General features: G+C 36.5%; 1 protein-coding gene across 11 annotated transcripts in view; it reads right to left on the bottom strand.

Moving 5' to 3' along the window:
• The window catches only part of chl1b (cell adhesion molecule L1-like b), a 113,769-nt gene that overhangs the window by 29,208 nt on the left and 62,432 nt on the right, over window positions 1-22,129 (bottom strand). For 8 of the 11 annotated variants that reach the window (XM_048198872.1, XM_048198879.1, XM_048198871.1 and 5 more), the window contains exons 2-19: window positions 19,414-19,608; window positions 16,224-16,241; window positions 15,268-15,376; window positions 13,137-13,327; window positions 12,473-12,595; window positions 11,647-11,817; window positions 11,316-11,360; window positions 10,507-10,618; window positions 9,709-9,893; window positions 8,928-9,059; window positions 8,543-8,686; window positions 6,013-6,124; window positions 3,363-3,529; window positions 3,115-3,274; window positions 2,908-3,032; window positions 2,411-2,512; window positions 1,033-1,230; window positions 749-819 (exon numbers count right to left, since the gene is read on the bottom strand). In XM_048198872.1, coding sequence (XP_048054829.1) covers window positions 749-819; window positions 1,033-1,230; window positions 2,411-2,512; window positions 2,908-3,032; window positions 3,115-3,274; window positions 3,363-3,529; window positions 6,013-6,124; window positions 8,543-8,686; window positions 8,928-9,059; window positions 9,709-9,893; window positions 10,507-10,618; window positions 11,316-11,360; window positions 11,647-11,817; window positions 12,473-12,595; window positions 13,137-13,327; window positions 15,268-15,376; window positions 16,224-16,241; window positions 19,414-19,507 — 2,259 coding nt within the window. In that variant the 5' untranslated portion in view covers window positions 19,508-19,608. The remainder of the gene's footprint in view (window positions 1-748; window positions 820-1,032; window positions 1,231-2,410; window positions 2,513-2,907; window positions 3,033-3,114; window positions 3,275-3,362; window positions 3,530-6,012; window positions 6,125-8,542; window positions 8,687-8,927; window positions 9,060-9,708; window positions 9,894-10,506; window positions 10,619-11,315; window positions 11,361-11,646; window positions 11,818-12,472; window positions 12,596-13,136; window positions 13,328-15,267; window positions 15,377-16,223; window positions 16,242-19,413; window positions 19,609-22,129) is intronic. The other 3 variants (XM_048198874.1, XM_048198873.1, XM_048198875.1) reach the window with 3 other exon arrangements.

Genomic DNA, 22,129 nt, shown 5'->3' with positions numbered 1-22,129 from the left:
GGGGATGCACCACCTTTATTTTTTACATTATTTGTTTATAGTTAAAATTATATAATCCATTAATTTTATAATCCTTTTTTTTTCTATGCGGGTATATTTTGTGGTAACTTGCGCAGAATATGTTCATTGCTGATAGACCTGTTTCATTGTCAGTAATTTATCATGATGTCAAACAATGTAAGAATTGACTTTTATTAACACAGCTCTGAGGTACAACAGTTAACTTTTCTTTTACAATCATCCTGCAGCAAAAGACAGAATAAAATGCAAATACTCATTAAAGTCTACCATTAACAATGAAAATCCTCATAATTCTACAAAAGTACAGGTGTATTAGCATGAAAAGGCAGCCAAGTAATAGCCCAGAAACCATAAAAGAGATTCACCTTTATGTGAAAATCTGAATTTATGTATCCCGTTACCTTTTACTTTTTAATCAAAAACTCACTCTGGACTCCTTTTGATGGGAACCTCTGTCCAGAGAGATCCATTTCAGCAGGGCTTTGTAACTTTACCAACAGCACGGCGATGGAGATAGCCGTGTTTTTCTATGCAAAAATTCCTATCTTGGGAAATACGCTTATCGATAATTGGAACCTAACAACTGACACTGTTAGTTTGCTCTCCCCCTCTGAGAACTAAATGAAATTCTGTATTTGAGAGCACTTCTTTATCTGTGCAGCCCTTCCAGTGCTTTGAACCTTAGATATTCTTGAAGACTATTGGAATTGAACGTTTAGCATCGTACCTCCCAGTTGATATCCATTTCATGTGGCAAATGACCTTCGATCTTGATATTTTCTGGGTTCTTGTCGGGTGCTTTGGAAAGAGCAGAAATATGGATTTTGTTGGCGGTGAAATTGTTAGTGGAAAAATGGCCTGTGAAATATGCACTTTATAGACTGAAGCTTAAACGAAAGGGAAAATCAATTATCTCACAAGTTTTAAAGTTCAGTAGGCGATAAAGTTGGCCTCAATGTTATCTGTGGATGTGACGTGGTTAGGAGAAACAGTAAGAAAGCTTATATATACCTGATGCTGGAGTTTTGTATCTTTCAGTGGCCTGGCTTGGCAAACCTCTTCCAACCTCACTGATGGCGGAGACTCTAAAGCGGTAGTCCGCATGTCCGTGAAGTTTCAGCAAAACGGAGTGATGGTTTCCCGGTACTCTCTTCATCTCCCTCCAGGCGCCTGGCTCATGCTGGCATTCCTCAAACTCTATAACAAACTCTGCACAAAGTTTAAAATTAGAACTGTCAACACATAGACCACAATGAATCTTTTGTCAAACCTAAATGAAAAATCACACTACCATTCAAACGTTTGGGGTCAGTAAGATATATCAAAAGCTTTATATACAGAAAGACTGTGCACTCCTATTACTATGAATGGGAGAAAGTGCAACGTGCCATATGGCGGAATAAGTCCCGCCTTCTGAATAGAGGAGCCAATCGCTTCTTGGTAAAGTCATCGTGTCACTTCAGCTGCCGTTAGAAGCTCCAGTTGCTATAGTAACATTCAGTGTTTGGAGTCGTGTGCTTAGGACTGCGCATGCGCATTAGCTTGGTCCAGCCTTTCTTTTTCATGATTCGAGTGTCATGATTCAAAATTTATGAGAGTTGTTGTCAGATTTCATTGGTGATTCAAAATATTTCATTTAATCGTAAGCTTGGCGAACAGTTTTGGTGAATTTGATGTTTCCCCATTCAAAGAGATAGGAGTTGCACTTGCATGCCTGAGAGGCGTTTCAAAGATGGCCGCCAGGTGAAATGACTTGTCTTTAAAGGGACTTTGAATATATAGCTTTTTTTTTTTTTGGGGAAAGTAATAAATACTTTTATTCAGCAAGAATGCGTTAATCAAAAGTGACACTAAAAGACATTTATAATGTTACAAAAGATTTCTATTTCAAATAAAGACTGTTCTTTTGAGCTTTCTATTCATCAAAGAATCCTAAAAATAATAATATTAAATAATAATAAAAAATGTTTCTTGAGCACCAAGTCAACATATAGAATGTTTTCTGAAGGATCATGTGACACTGAAAACTAAAAGGCTGTTGAAAATTCCGCTTTGTCAGGAATAAATTACATTCTAAAATATATTAAAATAAAACATTTAGTTTAAATAGTGATATATTTCACAGTATTGCTGTTTTTACTTTATTTTTATAAATATTTATAAATATATGCAGCCTTAATAAGCACAAGAGACAAAAACATTTTTTTTTTTTTTTTTAAACCCCAACTTTTAAATGATCATGTAATTTGCATATGTGGAGTCATTTACATAAGATAAACACTGAACAAATTAATTATATTCTGCATGGCAAGTCGATGAGTAGCCATACTCAGTGTATCCCAAGTAGTGATATACAGTCTGGGCAATATGGGTGTTAAGACCATATTACCAGTAATGGAGCTGTTATGGTCATCTCCTGGAATCCACTGCACTTTCACACTTCTGCCATTATGTTCAGACAGGATCACATCCTCTGGTGGATCAGGAACATCTAAGGAAACAACACATTTTATTTAGGACTGACAATCGATTAAGAATCTCAATTTCAATCAGATTCATTACATGCTTTTGTTGCTTTTTTTGTTTTTGTCGCCATTTAATAGACATTTTAGGGACAGTAGATGAAAAGAAGGAAATGATAGGGAGAAGTGGAAGGGTGGGTCTGGGAAATGACTCCAGCTGGTTTCAAGCATGCCAGGTCGTGTCTCCAGCTAGATCGTTTGTACAAATACTATGCGGTGCTGTCTTATTAAGGGTATAATTCCAGTCATGACACAGCGGGTAGCCAAATCCTCCCTGTGTTGTGCGCTGAACCCATTTCAGCCCTCAAACCTTCTGTCTATCTTTACTTTTCTAAACCGTAAAGACTAAAATCGCATAACTCACCCACAACTGAAAGCTGCGCAACCGCCATGTCTTGGTCGACCGGTGTTCTGGCCACACAGAAGTAGAAGCCCTGGTCTCCAAAGCTCACATTAATGATCTCAAGCACTCCATCGTCCAGGATATATCTACAGACACCAGCAAAGACACTGATTAGGCAGCTCTGACATTCACTACTCTAAAAGAATGAGATCCTGTTGTATATCTCACCGTGCGTTCTCGCTGCCGTTGAAAGTCATGCCATCTTTTTTCCAGAGGATCTCAAAGTCATCACCGAAGGAAGGATCGAACTCTGCCCGGCATGAAAACTGGATAGTGGTTCCAACTGAAACCCGCAAATTGCGTGGAGGATCAACTATTCTGGTGGGATCTGACGGTGAAAACAAAAGTCATTTTGGATTATATGGATGAACTAAATTGATACATTTTGACTGAATCTAGTGAACCATTTCTCTTACCTTTGACTTCAAGTGTTGCAGCAATGACAACTTTGCCCTCTGTATTTTGAGCAAAACAAGAATACTCCCCCATGTCCTCTTTCATCACGTTGTGGATCTCCAGTGAACCATTCTTATGAACAGAAAACCTTTCTCCTTCCACTGCATTGGCACTGTCATCTTTACTCCTGTGTAACCATACACCAACTGGGTCATTCTCAGGAAACATTATGTATAATGGTATTTCCATTACTTAATTAAAAATTCTGTCAGGACCACTATCGTCAAATATGATTGATAATGCATAGAGTTTGTACTGGCGGTGTGGTTCTGTTCTGGGCAAGAACTCCCAGCGCATCCATGCAGCCTAGCATGGATAAGAGCAGGGAGAGCAGCAATAACCCCCCCTAGGGTAACAGAACAGAACCAACATATGCAGATATCATTAATGTCATAATTTAACGTACACATATTTTAAGAATTAGTCTGATTCAAGGGAATCATAAGCCAATTCTGACTGACGAGAGGAGGAGCTGGGGATGGAGGAGGGTCATTTGCTCCTGAGAAATGCAATAGCTGCTGATAATACTGAGGAGCTTATATATGAATGTTGTGATAGGCGTCGTATTCCTATAGGTTGATGCGAGTCACCTGGGAGTCAGCTGATGCAAGCCTGACTGACGTGACCTGCCAGAACTGACGCTAACGATGAATTATAAGTCACAGGATACAGAACTTAGTCAACATTATTTGATTTAACTGTTTAGTGTGTAAGTCACAGAACTTTTAAAATAAAACTTTTATTTTATTTTGAAAATGTGCATGTCCCAATTAATCACCAATACATTTTAACTGCACTTAAATTTCACTTCGATTGAAATTAATTATCAAGCTTTCACTGAAAACACAAGCAAACAAACTCCTAAAAGGGTTATCCCATAATTTACTCACCCTCAAGCCATCCTAGGTGTATAACTTTATAAACTATAATCACTGGCTTCTGCCATATGCAAGTCGAGCTCCGGCAGAAGAGTGACCTCCGACGTATGATGTAGGATGTACAGTAGGAAACTAATAGGGCTGGGCAGCAAACTCAAGCTCCTCTTCTCTTATATTGAAATAACATTTCTCTTTTAAAAAAAAAATCTCGTTTTAGACTTCTAATTCATATTTTTTATTTATTTATTTTATTATTTTTTTGCTCTATCCTCTATGCTTCCGTCTTCATCAATACGTCATGTGTCAGGTCAGAGGTCACTCTTCTGCCGGAATTAGACTCGTGTAAGACCGTTATCGAAAGCCAGTGATTATAGTTTATATAGTTATAAATATGCATATTTTTCTTACAAAAAAGCACTGCTTCGCTTCCGAAGGCCTTTATTAACCCCGTGGAGCTGTATGGATTACTTTTATGTAGGATGGATGTGCTGTTTTTGGCTTCAAAAAGGTATCAATCACTCCCATTATAAAGCTTGGAAGGGCCAGGATATTATTTAATATAACTCCAATTGTGTATAAACTGAAAGAAGAAAGTCATATACATCTAGGATGGCTTGAGGGTGAGTAAATTATGGGACACTTTTTATTTTTGGGTGAACTAAACCTTTAAGTTTATGCTTTGTCATGCTTGACAACTCTGTTATGGACAAAAATAGTGGTTATTTTGTGAGGTTATGTTGTGTGGTGTAGAGCATTATTTAAGTTAAGTACATTACTTTGCAATTCTGTAAGATTCCACTCCAAGATATTTTGAATGTAACATAGTTTGAAGAGAAATGTCATGGATTATCAAATGAAATACCTTTTTAATTGAAATGAAAAAAGAAAAAAAATCCTGAAATTGAGTTTCTAGAGAATACCTAATTAATTATCATGCTTTCACATGAATCTGCTCTTTCTGAAAAATGCAAAAAAGTCAAAAGTTCAAAAGTTTGGGGTCAGTAAGATTGATTTTTTCCTGAAAGAAATCAATACTTTTATTTGGCAAGGATGCCTTAAATTGATCAAAAGTGATAGTGAAGAATTAATATTGTTAAAAAAAAAGATTCCAAATAAAAGCTGCACTTTTGAACTTCTATTCATTAAATAATTCTAAATAATGCATCGGTTTCTAAAAAAATATTAAGCAGCACAACTATTTTCAACATTGATAATAATAAGAAACGTATCTTTAGCACCAAATCAGCATATTATAATGATTTCTGAAGGATCGTATGAGGATTGAAGTAACGGCTGCTGAAAATTCCACTTTGCCATCACAGGAATGTATTACATTTAAATAGAAAAGAGTTATTTTAAACTGATTTTTAATCAAATTAATCCAGCCTTGGTGAGCAAAAGAGATTTCTTTCAAAAACATTAAAAAATCATTCCGACCCCAAAACTTTTGAAAGATAGCGTACATTTAATAAATTCAATAAAATGCTCTGTTTGCTTTCTCTTATCAGTCAACACTTCTGCTGTTATTGCTTTAACTTAACAGTAGCATACTTACAGATGCACATGAGTAGTTTACCTCATTATCACAATGCTGAACACAGCCTGAGGGCCCCACCCTTGAGTAAACTGTTTCACCAGTGCAAAACCACATGAAAGACACTCTATTACTGAAGTGGTGTGCTGCCCTCTGCTGGCCTATACAAATACTTCCCCTACAGCAGGTTCTACTCACCACGTAATACTGGCGATTGGCGAGCTGAAGACCTTACAGTGCATGACCACACCTTTCCCCTCCACTGCCATATATTGCAGATTATTTTCTGTTAAGATCAGGGGCTGGATGTCTGGGGAGAAAGTTATCAGCATCGCACCATTAAACACGACAAAACACGATTGGATTAGTCTCTTTATCTCTTGTCTTGTGATGCACGTTGTTATCAGTTAAGTAAAAAAAGTCCTTGTCCTTGGAAAAGCAGCTTCTGGCTCTATCAGGGGAGGTAAGCGGGTTGCAGGGTTACAGAGAGAATTATGTTTTTCTCTTTCTTCTTTATTTAATTTCATTTTTCCTTTTCATATTTTTTTAAAAGTAAAGATCCTTAGCAGCTTATTTTATCTCGCAGATGAAAGCAACACATGCTTTGGTTAGAGCAACTGAATATGAATGGAGGAAGGCGAAATTGTTCATACATAAAAGCGCCTGGCTGCCTGAGGGAGAGTGTGTCTGGAGATCAGAACCGACAGAACAGCTCCACCCTAAAGCCTGTGTGCTATCATGTGGACCTTCCACTCTCTGAAAAAACCCGAGGGCCATCCACCGTCCATATCACACTTCTGCTTAAAGCCCTGTCCACACCAACAAAAAAACAGATGCTTGTTCACGGCCAGGAAACACAATGGTCATCATGTGATTTTTGGCCAGTATCTTAAATGGGTGGAGATCATGCTTAAAAATGTTTTGCTGTACTCTGAACTGTAACACTGTAAAGCCTGACATATGAAATAATTGTCAATATATATATATATATATATTGAAATAGAAGAGTGTATTTAAAACTAAATCATAAGAAAGATTGCATATTTGTTGAGTATCAAATTTGATTTGCTTTTATGGCTCATATTGTATGACATAGGAGAATATGTGTAACCCCTCCAGTTCCTTGAGCCGCTCCGAGCGGGATGCAAACCAGCGTTTCTGGCATGGGAGGCGGGCTCTTGCGGCAGTCGCCAGTGTGCCTCTTGAGGTTTACTGGCACAAATCTTACTGGCTGGTCTCTGTTACACTCAATCCCTAAACCTCGCTCCCATCCGGGTCACGGCACCAATGTAATCAGTCTTACTCAACACGTTCCGAGCGGGATTCGAACCGGCATGGGAGGCTGGCGTGCTAACAAGGACACTAAAGACCACAGTCTCTTTTGAGTGTGCCTTTTGAGGCCAGAGGAGTGAGGTTTCCTTGCACAGCTCTTACTAGCTGGCCTCTGTTACATACAGAGCTCACAATTGCTGATTATTATAATGAATGTTTCATTTTTATCATCAAAGCTCTGTAGATTTTAATGTGGGTGCAAAAACATACAATGTAATGTAATGCAGTGATGAGTGACAAATGTATAAATAAAAGTTCCTCAAAAGCTTGATGTATCATATTTGATAAACACATTTTAAAAAATGACGTTGCTTCAGTTGCTAGTAAGTGTTCATATAGTAATATTATTACTAACAATTTCCCAACAAAGTATTACAACCTGAAGGGGGATATTTTTATAATTATACTAAAAGGCCTTTTACCTGCTAAAAAAAGTATAAACTATCAATTAGATGACAGAAGGCATGTAGTATATAGACCCTTTTCACATTTCCGGGTTTCTCAGAAGTGGAAGTCGTCATAGTTGGGTTAATTTCTATAGCGGTGAATGAGAGACTACATTAAATATATTTTTTGTGTTCCCATTTGCTCAAACAGCAAAAGAAAAACTCCATAATAGTGTTTTCACGACTTTCAAAAAGAGAGAAAAATAGAGAGAGATTGATAAACGTCAAAAAATAAATAAATTGAAAAACATAAATTTTACCGTCACACCCATAGACGCTGTATTAGAAACACCCTTGCAGCAGCGGTAACTAGTTTCTTGTAATTTGATGCAACGGTAATGTAATACAAAGTATAGTGGTATAAATGTACAGTACATACATTTTAAAAAATATTAAAATATAAAAAACTTTGCAGAATTTATGATGTTGACCGTTAAAACACGTCATTACAGTCTGTGAAAAGTGTCTATTGTGTACAACAGGTTTTTTAGCAATGCTTTGATCTCGTTGATAATATAGAGGCCTTAGAAATTTGCATATCAAATATGATCCAGTAGGCTTTATAGCAGGGATGGGCAACTCCGGTCCAGGAGGGCCAATTTCCTGCAGAGTTTAGCTCCAACCCTAATCAAACACACCTGAACCAGCTAATCAAGGTCTTCAGGATTAGTAGAAATCTATAGGCAAGTGAGTTTTTATCAGGGATGGAGATAAACTCTGCAGGACACTGGCCCTCCAGGACCGGAGTTGCCCATCCCTGCTTTATAGGGTTAAGCACGGAATGTGACAGCTGGTAACATCTCTACTAGCAAAAGATAATTAATGATTTTATTATTATTGAATGCAATCACAATATTAGATTACAGTTCATCTCAAAATGGGAAGACATCATGTTTAATTTGATTGAAAATCCGTTCAATATACTGCACAGCTGAGTGCGGTTTACTTACTCATAATCATGATGTTGGCATTGGCTAGGATGGTGCCGTGTCTGTTTGTGGCCCCACACTGGTAAACAGCGCTGTTTTCGGGGTTTGCGTTGTGGATGGAAATGGTGCCATCTTTCAAGATTTTCCTGTTGGATGCTGGGACCTCTGAAATAGAAAATGTGGGTCAAAGGTTTTGTTAAAACAGTGTATAACAGGATATATAAAAATTATTATGTGAAATAATAATTTCACAGAAAGTTATAATTGCCACTTTGATTCACATATTTAAATGTTATAATCACATCTGTCAATTTCTGCTATTTCTGAAGTCACAATCATTTTAAATCAATGCAATCTGAATTTTATATTGTTAATGGATGGTTGTTCAGGAATTAGGAATGTTTACCATTCAATGGTCGGCCGTTGACTCTCCAAGTAACACTAGGTTGAGGATTTCCTTTCACGACACACTTGATCACCACATCAGATCCAATCGTCCCCAACTGGCTTTGAGGTTCAATCTCAAACTCAGGAGGCTCTGTCCATGCAAGAGAATCGAGTCGTGTAAAGCAATGCATTATACACATGACATGATTTTGATTAGTCAATCGCAGCATTCAGCAGTCAGATATTTCCTAATATTCATTTTTGTTTGAACACAAACAGCTGTTAAAGATGCTGTGTGTGTGTGTGTGCCCTGACCTTGCTTGCTGCTTGAAAATAGAAACTATTAATGATATATCTATCCTTCACAGCCTCATTTTCATTATCTGTTCATTTTTATTCAGTATGGCATCTACCTTGACTAAGATAAGGGTATTGAAAAAATAGAGACTATACATGATGAAAATATATAAAAAAACTAAATATACACTTATTAGAAATACTATGAACAGTAATCTGTTATGATAGTATTTGATAGTAATTGTCCTTTTAATAACCTGAAAATGGCCATTGTGTCCTTAGAATGTGTATGGTAATTAAGCAATGTGTATTATAGTATGACTTCTTATAATTGTCCTGAATCAGTCCTGCAAGCACTTTTTGTCTTTGGACAGAAGATGGCGCTCTTTTACCACTTGGAGTGTATTTAATGCGTACATGATATGAAACCATTTATAAAGCTACACTGGCACATTTACTGTGGTTATATTATGAGATTACTGTGATTAAATAATGTGACTCACCTTCTACTGTAACATGAAAATAATGCACAATCTCTCCATGGGGATTTTTGGCTTTGCACATATATTTCCCTTCGTCCTCCTCATTCACCATCTCTATGGTGAGCATCTTCCCATGACTCTCCACCACAGCCTTTTCTGGAAGCTTGTTGAAGCCTGTTTTAACCCACTCCACCTTTGGTGTGGGGCTGAAAGACAGACGGTAGTGATGAGCTAAATCATTTTTATAGAGTCTGCCCAGCTTAAAAAAAAAAGTTCTATGAACGTTATGCTAATATTCCCGTAACGTTATGAAAACATTATTTCTGAATGTTCTCTGAAAGTTCAAAACATGTAGTTTTTAAATTATTTTTCTTGATATGTGAACATTAGAGAAAACGTGGGAATGTTTAATTTATGGGAACATAACTTTTGAATGTTTTCTGATTGTTTTTAAACAAGTAGTAATAACGTTTAAAAAAAACGTTAGATGCATGTACAACTAAAACATTTTAGATAAAAGTGTTCCATGAATGATGTCTGAATAATTGTTTTTGTAGTAATGTTTTGCAAACGATGATCAAATAGACTTGTGATCAAATAGACCTGTATATTAATAATGTATATTATTATGCATAATATTAGTATTTTGACACATCCATCTAAACGCTCTTAAACTTTTTTTTTTAATAATCTACATTTTGGCATCCCCACTAGATATCAAATGCATTTCAAGCGGTATTATTGAAAGAAATGCCATGCTCCTAATTAAGATTTACAAATCGATTAAATTAATAATGAATATTAGACAATGACACTTACAATCCCTCTGCAATACACTCCAACTGAAGATCTTTGCCTTTCACCAGATATGTATGTGACTCCATTCCTGTGGGCGTCAGTAGACGGGGCTTCCTCTCCAAGAGAGAGTTTGCTTTATAACAGTGAAAAGATAATATAATATAATATAATATAATATAATATAATATAATATAATATAATATAATATAATATAATATAATATAATATAATATAATATAATATAATATAATATGTAAGCAATAAGGTACTTGAGGCTGTGCTGTATCACGGCTGAAGGGTGTTGTTAGGTGTAAGTGGAGTGCCTGCAACCCCTTCAACCGTGACTTATTCACGATACAGCACTAGCCTTGTGTACCTTATTGCTTTTATAAAACGGTTACCAGACAATACAAATATTAGAGCCAAAAATATGTATCAATGCAACTTTCATGAAGTAAACTTTCCCTAAAAGCCTTTCTTCCTCTGGAAAAAAATAGTTCCTGATGGTGACCAGCAACAGAAGTTACATTATTACGCCATTAGATGTCGGCAAAGACTGTCTTTATGAGTGTGTCAGTCAGTAGCGAATTCAAGGAAGCATTTTAACATACAAAATATAATACACTTGTGATCCAGTACAGAGAATAAGTTATGAATGAACCTATGAATTATTTCCAACAGTTGATCAGAGACAACCTGTCAGATTTGCAAATCTAGGCTAAAGAGTAAGCAAGTATGATGTGACATGGAATGAGATAATTAATCAAAACTAATTAAAAACAAAGTAGCTGCTCAACACCCATGTAGCATCTCTAATGAATGTCACTCACCATAACCTCTGCCGCTACCAGAGCCTGAGTCCTTCATTAACTTGTCTTGGATGAAGAAATGGAGACAAATAAAAATATGTGTGGCAATGCAAAAACAATGAAAACAATAGATAATATGGACATGAAATACACCAACAAGTCATCACAGGAAGTATCAATATCTACCAAGCTGATTTGCTGAGGTCCAGCAAGCGCTTGGAGATTGACTACATGAGACACTGGAGATGTGTATTAGATGCACATGGCCAGCATGTTTGAAACCAGTGCAGGTCATGTAAAGAAATGACTATGTTATGCAATCAAACTCTTGAAAAGGACTATTTCAACGTACTGCTTTTGACCACGACAGACATGGCAGTTTTCTGGACGATGGTTCGTATGCGCGGGAAGGCAGCGAAGCAGCAGTAGTCTCTGCGGCTGTCAGTCTCAATGGCGTTTGAGAAGTACAGGTTCCCATTCAGACCCACTGATACTCTTTCATCCTGCTCAATGTGCTTTAGACCTGCGATGTTTCACAGAAAAGGAAAAAAAATATACTTTAATGAGGCTCAAAACTCAGTAAGAATGATACTATAGTAATAATACGATTATTTTAATGAACATAAATATGGTAGAGGCCAAAAGTTATGTCCGGAGGGGATATACTGTATATAAACCATCAAAATATGAGGAAAATGTTTTTTAAATATTCTAAATATGAGAGTAGAACAAACCACTAAACTTGGTTACCTGACATATTTGCCAGTTATTGCCAGTAGGTAAACTTCAGTTACAGGTTTTATTTATGAAAAAAATAAAATAAAATAAAATAAAAAATGCATAGCAAAAAGCACACAGGATTAAGCATACACTGACTACAACATAATCAGATACTATATATATATATATATATATATATCTGTATTTTTTTTTTTTTTTAAACAATAATTGGGTTAAATAAAACTGCCCAGCATGTTGGGCAAATATTTAACCCAACCGCTGGGTTTGTCCATTTTTCAACCCAACTTCGGTTGTTTTTAACCCAGCATTTTTTAGAGTGTAGACTATTAGACTATATTCATCAGATGATCACTGAATGCACAGTGGACGGAATGTGGATCAGGATTAACTTTACCCAAATAAAATGAAAAAAAAGATCCCAGATAACCAGAACTTACCAATTGTCATCCAGTAGATTTGCAGTGGGGGGATTCCTTTAGGTGGGTTGCACTCCAGAATGACTGACTGACCTTCCATAACCTCAATTGGATCAATGATCTCTTTAGGGAACTTCGGAACATCTGCAGAGAGTAACAAGCAAAATAAATCTATACATACCATTACTTACAATTTTACAAATGAAATCACCATTAGGTGGCAGTATAAGACAGATTTTCTCCCCTAAGGCATTCCTGGAAAGAGATTATTCGTTCCAATTTCCCAAATTTAGTCCGAAAACCTGCCAATAACACATCATTCTGCTGCTGAAACTGTATGTGTCAGCTGAATGACTGATTGAAAACTGTTCTTGTTTGGTAACTGATTACTCTTTGCCCTGGTTACATCTTTAGAGATTTATGTGGTTTATTTCAGAACACAATGAGAAATGTTATGTCGAAAAATGATGGAGAGAGGGGAAAAAACTCATTTTTCATCAGCCCTCTCCTCATGGTCCATAATGCACTGTGATGAAAGGGAAAGAAAAGCTCCAGGGTTTGTTGTGGGCAAGTAAAATGGATATCCCACTATGGACCAGAGCAGTTGTTTCATTGGACACCAATCTCTAAATCATTCCGAAAGAGTCGTTACAGAGCATACAGCACAAAGTTGTACATTACTCACTGGGAACAATGAATTCGATCTCTTCCGACATGGCTGTTCCTAACTTGTTGGTCGCAAAGCAGCGATAATTGCCCTGGAATTCTGTGAGATTCCCATTATTGGGAATTATGAATGTTCCAGAATCATCTAATGTTATCAGTCTGGGGTCCTGATCCGGATCAAAGTCTTGTCCATTCTTTGTCCACCTGAATCTGAAAAACAGAGAAGATCAGTGATTAATTGAAATTACACCACTCAGTGTGCATCCTTTGAAATATGAAACCACAAGTATTTCCACATTCGGTTTTCAAATTGAAATGACATCAAATACTCAGACGAGGCTTTGAAAGGTGCTTTGAAATGCCAGCGGGGTGTTTCTGATGTTGTTTTTGCGTATATTGGGAGCTGTTCTCCCCATGATCTAGCCCTGCTGAATTTCCATGCTGGTTTGGTGCTGATCTAGCACAGCTGCACTGTTCATCACGCAAAAATAGCTGGTGATGTTGATCAACCAGCACGCGAGCACTGTGATGATGCTCTTGCGGTCGTTCCTGAAGGTCGTTCCCTCCATCTCTGCTCTAGTTTTCAATGCAAAACTAGCACAAGCAAGCAATTATTTGAGGAAGACAAATGATAACATAATTCCATAATACCAATCTCATGATTTAAACTGATCAAATTTGATCAATTTTGAACAATTAGTAATCAATTAATTTAAGTTTTATAATCAGGTCGATAATGAAAAACCAGGGACTGTCCCTAAAAATAAACATTCATCTTCATCTGGTTTCCCCAAGGTAGTGTATGTACTCTTGTTCACTATCTTTTCTTTTCTTTTTTTCCAGCAATAACACATTAAACCGATTAAAAGTGACAGTAAAGACATTTATAATGTTACAGACGATTTCTCTTTAAAATAAATTATATTCCTTTGCACTTTCTATTCACCAAAAAATCCTGAAAAAAAAAAAAAAGTATCACAGTTTGCACAAAAACATTAAGCAGCACAACCATTTTCAGCTGTGATAATAATATGAAGTATTTATTGAGCAGCAAACTAGCATATTAGAAAGATTTCTGAAGGATCATGTGACACTCAAGACCAGTGTAATGATGCTGAAAATTCAGCTTTGCCATCACTGGAATAAATTACATCTTAAAATATATTCAAATAGAAAACAGTTATTTTAAATTGTAATAATATTTCACAAGGTTACTGTTAAATGCAGCCTTGGTGAGAATAAGAGACATCCTTCAAAAACATTTAAAGGGATAGTTCACCCAAAAATGATTTACTCACCCTCAACCCATCCTTGGTGTATATGAGTATCTTCTTCCAGACGAATATTATCGGAGTTATATTAAATAATGTCCTGGTGCACTTCCAAGCTTTATAATGGCAGTAAATAGAGGATGAGATTTTCAAAAAAAGTGCAACCATCCATCATAAAAGATAACCACACGGCTCTGGGGGGTTAATAAATGCCTCCTCTTCTCTTATATCGAAATCATCCAACATTTCTCTTTAAAAAATTTTCTAATTCATGACCGGTGTTTTGTTTTGCTCTATCCTCTGCAGTTATCCAATACGCTCTATCCAAAACGTCCTGCATCAGGTCAGAGTTCACTTTTAATAATATAATATTTTAATAATATGGATATTTTTCTTTCTGCATCTTTTCGCATCGCTTCGCTTCAGAAGGCCTTTATTAACCCCCCGGAGCCCTGTGGATATCTTTTATGATGGATGTTTTTTTGGGCTTCAAAATCTCATCTTCTATTTACAGCCATTATAAAGCTTTGAAGAGCCATGTCATTATTTAATATAACTCCGATTATATTTGTCTGAAAGAATAAAGTCATATACACCTACGATGGTTAGAGGGTGAGTAAATCATGGGGTAATTTTCATTTTTGGGTGAACTAACCCTTTAGATAATCTCCCTGCTGAAGCTGGTCAGGCTGGTTTTAGAGGGGTTTGGGTTAGCTAGGAGACTGGGAGGCTGGGAGACCAGCTAAAACCAGCTACTTCCAGCTTAAACCAGCTAAGACCAGCCAACCAGCTTAGCCTGGTTTTAGCTGGATTTTTCAGCAGGGAGCTCACTGAGCCCAAACTTTTGAACGGTAGTATATGTATGTGTATATGGCTTACTCTGGTCCAGGGTTTCCTGTTGCCTCACACTTCACAGGGAAGCTCTCTTCGAAAGGGAAGGCGACCAGAGAAGTAGGAGACTGTTCTGTAATTGTGGGAAGCTGCTCCACTAGATAAAGAAACAGCCAGAGAGCTCAGTAAGTGCTCAGTAAACTGTAGAGGAAAAATGGCAGCATGCAACCTGCATGCAGCAAATGGTGATTTGAAATGGCTTTGGTTCAATCGTAATGATTTTCCACAATCAGGTCGGCTGTTTTGATCAATGCATACAAACACTACAGGTAAACAAAATGTTTGTTGGAGAACATAATTAGATATTGAATCATTGATTGTGTTGTTGGTCAAAAGTGAGTTGTTATCAGGCAATGGCAAATGATCTGGTCAAATAATGTCAATGAGAGTTTGTTTGTGGTTTAGAACAGGAAGAAACTACTGGCTAATGCAATTTGAGTGCAAAATTGGATATGCATGATCAAAATCATGATGGAGTGGTGGTGTGGGTTACAATATGACAAATGCAAAGTGGTTTGCTGGCTCTGTTGTTGGAGGTTGTCCACAATGGACAAAAAAACCCTGTAAAATTCCTCTAGATGCTTTGATGCGAGTAAACATTGTTATTAAAATTTCAACCACAACCCCAAAACAGGGTTTGATTTGTTTTTGTCAATGAAAATTAACTTAATTCACACAAAAAAGCACAATGTGAGCACAAAAAACCACTGACCATGTACCATGGTAGTACCATCATGGAACAGGAATATGGTAATTATGAGGTACCATGATATCACCATCTGATACCATAGCACTGCCACAGAACTTAATTGTAAATGTCCCCAACAAAAGAGCACATCTCTGCCTTTCTGCAGGATTTTCAAAATAAATGTTTGATGGATGATAGTGAGGTCTGCAGATGAAAGTTTACTAGCTCTATGGATGGCTTGGCATTACAAACTTACTGTTCATGCGTGCTAAAACTAACAAATCCACCGCAGCAGGGAGAACACAGAGAAACAAATGTGCAGGGATTTGTTAGAACCATAGATATGATTTCTGTTGAACTGCTAACAAATAATGAATTGTCAACAAACAATTAAATCCAGGTCAATGACTGGCTAAATAAAAGTAGAGCTGAAAAAAATAAGAACATTGTTGTTTTCCCCTAAGATATCTTTCAGGCCCTAAAGATATATTGTGAATAATTTAACATCAACAAAATACACTTTTATCAGGTTTCCATGGAAACAGCCCTAGCAATAAATTATACCTGCTCTCAGCATGAGTGAACCTACAAACACCCAGTTTCAAACAGATTAGTTGTAAGAACAGCTCACTATGGAAGCATGTTTTCCCCATAGAGTAAAAAAATAAAACAAGTAACTTTTTGATAGATTTAAAATAATATAATGTCACATTGTGCTAGAAAAAAATAGATATAAACTCAAAACTATGAGAAATTAAGTTGCAATTATGGAATATGAAGTCACGATTGAAATATACATTTGTAATTGTAGGATATGTTACAATTATGAGATATAAAGTGTAATTGTGGGATATGAAGATGCAATATACTATACATTTTTAATTGTGAAACTTGGATATGAATATGATGTTGTAAATGTGTTATACTGTATGAAGTTGCATTTGAGAGATTTGGACTTGCAATTGTGAAAAAGTTGTAAATGTGAGATATAAAGTTGCAAATGTGAGATATGATACGAAGAAGCAAGTCTCAATTATGCAGTCCTTCCAGGATTTCGAGGGACTTTTTTTCTGATTTTTGCGGCCTAAAATGACTGAATTTGCGTCAATATTTACAGCATGTTTTCATGGGTTCACTGAGATCATCACCCCCAGTGGTGAAACATTGAAATTTCGAAACGTTTCAAAACACTTATGACGTAATGAAGCCTTGTTTACTGAAATCACTTGACTTTGGCACTCTGATACACGCTCCAAACCACTGATTCGAAACAAAAGATTTGTAAAGCTGCGAAGCTTCATGAAGCAGTGTTTTGAAATCACCCATGACTAGAAATTGTTGAATAAAATCGTTATTTAGTTTTTTTGGTGCACAAAAAGTAGTCTCGTCGCTTTATAACATTAAGGTTGGACCACTGTAGTCACATGAACTGTTTTAAATATTTAGTACCTTTCTTGACACTGAAAGTGTAAATTAACTTGCTGTCAATGGACACCTCACTGAGCCATCGGATTTTATCAAAAATATCTTAATTTGTATTCCAAAGATGAACGAAGGTCTTACGTTAAAGGTAAACTAACCCTTTAAAGGTGCCATCGAATGTTTTTTTACAAGATGTAATATAAGTCTAAGGTGTCCCCTGAATGTGTCTGTGAAGTTTCAACTCAAAATACCCCACAGATTTTTTTTTATTATTTTTTTTTAACTGCCCATTTTGGGGCATAATTAGAAATGCGCCAATTCAGGCTGCGGCCCCTTTAATTGCTTGTGCTCTCCGCCCACTCCCGAGCTCTCGACTCTATCATTGCATAAACAAAGTTCACACAGCTAATATAACCCTCAAAATGGATCTTTACAAAGTGTTCATCATGCATGCTGCATGCATACATTGGATTATGTGAGTATTGTATTTATTTGGATGTTTACATTTGATTCTGAATGAGTAGTATGAGTAGTTTGATAGTATGCTACGTGGCTAACGGCTAATGCTACACTGTTGGAGAGATTTATAAAGAATGAATTTGTGTTTATGCATTATACAGACTGCAAGTGTTTAATAATGAAAATAACGATGGCTAGTAAGAAACGATCGTAACTTTAACCACATTTAACAGTACATTAGCAACATGGTAACGAAACATTTAGAAAGACAATTTACAAATATCACTAAAAATATCATGATATCATGGATCATGTTATTTATTATTGCTCCATCTGCCATTTTTCGCTATTGTTCTTGCTTGCTTACCTAGTCTGATGATTCAGCTGTGTACAGATCCAGACGTTAATACTGGCTGCCCTTGTCTAATGCCAGCTCATGTTCAAGGCATATGCAAATATTGGGGGTGTACATATTAATGATCCCGACTGTTACGTAACAGTCGGTGTTATGTTGAGATTCACCTGTTCTTCAGAGGTCTTTTAAACAAATGAGATTTATATAAGAAGGAGGAAACAATGGAGTTTGAGACTCAATGTATGTCATTTCCATGTACTGAACTCTTGTTATTTAACTATGCCAAGGTAAATTCAATTTTTAATTCTAGGGCACCTTTAAGTTCTAAGGTGGCACCAGCGCCTGATTTGGCAGCACTGTGAGGGCTGACAGAAAAGCACTGAGCTTAAGATGCAGATAATATTAACTTTTATTTTATTATTAATAAATATTAAAAATATATACTAGGGTGTGGAAATGGCTAATAAGCCAATAAGTGCTCCTCTACAGCATCTACTACAGTTGAAATTTATTGTATTTTTTTTTTTATTTCTAAGTGTTTGCTTTCTTACATCGTGAAACCTTTAGTTTTACAAATTTGGACAAACTATGAAATATGAACAAATAATGTTTTGGACATCACATTAAAAATAACATTCAAATTGGGCAATATTTTAAAGCTTTGAAGTGTTGGGAAAAGTTGTGTGAAGCACTTAAAAGCACTCGAAAACATTAGACCATTTCTGCCACAAGTTATTTCTGTTAGTGTTAGTGGCACAATGTTTCTCATGGTTTCCAGATTACACAGCGCTGGGAAGAAAGCGCTTGAATCACCACAGAATTAATAACATCACTGTGAAATCTTGTGATATAGGAAGTTGCATTTGTGAGATATGAAGTCTTTTTTTTTTTTTTTTTTGATTTTTTTAAGATGTTAAGCTGTAATAAAGATATGAAGTCATAATTGTGTAATATGAAGTTGCAATTATGAAAATAAAGTTGAAATGAAGAAATTAAGTGGCAATTTATTTTTTAATCTGTGGTAGAAACATTCTTCCATAACTCATTGTTCTTCCAGAGAGCATGAAAAACTGGCTAAATTATGCACATGACAAACAATTATACTGAAACAGCACTGAAATATGATCAAGTATATAAATAGGAAAGGATAAGACATATTACCAGAAAAATACTAAATAAATACTAACAGGAAGTCATTCATTCAGCTTACCATCAAGTGGAATATCCAGGGCATTAGTTTGATACCTGCAGCTCATATTAAGGCAAGCGCCCAAAAGGAGGAGGATTTTCCGTAATAACCGCATGACTGGCCACAGCCTCAGAGGTGAGCAGAGGACAACTGGGAATGCAGCAGTTTGCCAGGAGTCAGTGCATCTCACTCCAACACAGGCTGGGGTCTTGCTACCTGCACAAAACACAACACAGTTCTTACTGGCACCCAGACGTCAGCTGCAGACAAGAAATCATTGCCACACACACACACACACACACACACACACACCCATGAGTGTATAAACAATACACAGACTTCCGAAAAACCATATGCTTATGGTCGACCCACGATATCACATATAAAAACAACCCTGTCACCTGCACAGACACAAAGACTTGCATATTCTGCATGTCTCCTGCTGAGTAACTTGCGTCAATGTCTATCCTAACTTGTATTTACTTGAAATGCATCTGTGAGAGGAATCTCCATATTAAAGCTCTCTATCACTGAGTCCCTGGAGACAGGAATTGTATTTCTGTAAATTGTTTGTCGGTGTATGTGTGGCAGGCACATTTTTTTCCTTCCTCTTTTCCTTCGCAATGCTGAATACGAAAAATGAAACCTTAAAAAAATAAAATAAATGGAGCCCCCCTGCAGTTATGGTAATGCACAGCAGCTGTTCATGAAATTATTCTGAATTATGAATTCATGGCACTGTAACAGTGACAGATTTTGATTAGCTGGATGCAGTAGAGAGAGCAGAACCACACGGCTGTTAAATCACAAAGCTTGCAGATGTGCCTAATATGCATCTAGAAATACACCGCTTTGTTATAACAAAATGGATGAACTTTGAGTTAAATGTCATGTATTCTGCCATTAAAGTCATTCCTGTGCAGTCTCTTGTGATGTCATGTATGGTAAGGGATCAGTAGTTGCTTTAACCTTTTGGAATCTGGCGGCAGAAAGACATGAGACAAATGGAGTTCATGCCCATTTTCCCTTCAGATTCATAACAGTGGTGCAATAAAATGCTGCAGCTGATCGGAGTAACTCTAATGGAGGTCACCTTCCATGACGTACCGGGAATCAGCCTTGTACTTTAAAACCTGCAATTAAATTAGTGGAGACCAGTTGCAGTTGTTCGTGGTGCCTGGTGGTCTACAACACCAAAAACTAGGGTTAGACATAATCTGCAAGCTTTTTCTACACTGAGTTTGGTAGAAAAATCTCTGGGATTCTGGAAAATGGATTTTAAAAAAAATGAAATATGTTAAATGGAGCTGAACTTATTGGTAGCTGAAAGTAGCCAAATTTGGCTGCCATATTATTTATTCAAGTGCCCTTGTTGTGCTTTTTCAAATATTACCTTTTATGTTTTAAAAATCAAAGTTCACGACAAATAAATGTTTTGCCTCCTAAAAAGAAAGAATCGATTCTAAACTGCAGAAAGGTATGAGACTGGAATTACAGTTGTAATTCCAGTCTCACTTCCTGTTATATACCTATGTAAAAATGCAACAAATTTGCATAATGCCAGCATATAGTCTTCATTGGCTGCCCACGAACACCATCTACTTTGACCAGCACTTAAACACAGTAATGAGGCCTGGAAGAGTTTGGTTCGTGTTGTCAACATGTTGAGAAGATGCTGTTTTCAGCGCTACTTCCAAAGGATGAGGACTCATGCTGGAATTGATACGGAAAAAAACAACAGCATCATTACTGTTCTTATTACTGTATCAAATGCTGAGGAAGCCTGTGGAGCAGAAATTTAGATATGGTAATGGGTGTTTCGTTTCTGACATGCACTGTAAGCGGTAGGCCAATCACAACATACTGGGCCGTTTGACCAATCAGAGCAGAATAGGTTCGCAGAAAGGAGGGGCTTAGAGAGACTGAATCTTCGAACTCAGACTCTTTAAGAAATTAGGTGATGCTGCAATATATATTATGAGAAAATTAAAGAGTTTTTAGACCTTGGGTGCATGTAAATCTATTGTAGGAGACCTCCAAACAAAATTAGGAACCTTAAAATAGTATAATAGGGGCACTTTAAAAAATATACTCGTAGTGCAGGGAATGAGATTATTTACAAATTATTGTCTTCTACTGACAAATAAAACATAAAATACAGTGTCTTAATAGAAATTAAATATTTTTATACATTAGATATTTTGATTTAATATTGTACAATATTTTCTGTCAGCTGTGCACGATATTCAGCATTCAAGTATTGTGTGTGATACACTTTGGCCCATGATTGAGTTAGTTTGAGGCCCCAAAGTCACTTTGGATAAAATCATCTGTTAAATGACTACTTCATTTACACAGGAAATTTCATCTCAATGGCTGTACATCTATACAAATTTTACTCACTGTCTCACTGATGCTCAATTGCCATTCTCATGTAGGCTGAACCCTGCGCTTATTAGTTCACTTCCTTTTTGACTTTAATTAGTTAAACACACAATAAAATGGGTCAGTGCTTAACTCTGAGAACAAAAGAGTATCAGGAAGGGAGGCAGATAGAGAGAGAGAAAATAAAAAGGGAGGCCCAAAGCTCACAAAATACAACTTTATCAGTCATTTCCACCCCTTTCAGGAAATAAATTTTCACAGAAAACCAGTGATGACTCTTTGTAACCATATGAGGTCATTTATTCAGGCCTGTAATTAAAGTCAAAGGAGGGATTTGGTTGGTGCAGGGCTG

This window comes from Megalobrama amblycephala, linkage group LG8, assembly GCF_018812025.1.
Source record: "Megalobrama amblycephala isolate DHTTF-2021 linkage group LG8, ASM1881202v1, whole genome shotgun sequence".
Taxonomy (NCBI): domain Eukaryota; kingdom Metazoa; phylum Chordata; class Actinopteri; order Cypriniformes; family Xenocyprididae; genus Megalobrama; species Megalobrama amblycephala.
Note: the sequence above shows the minus strand (reverse complement) of the source record. Positions and strands in the feature narration are given on the sequence as shown.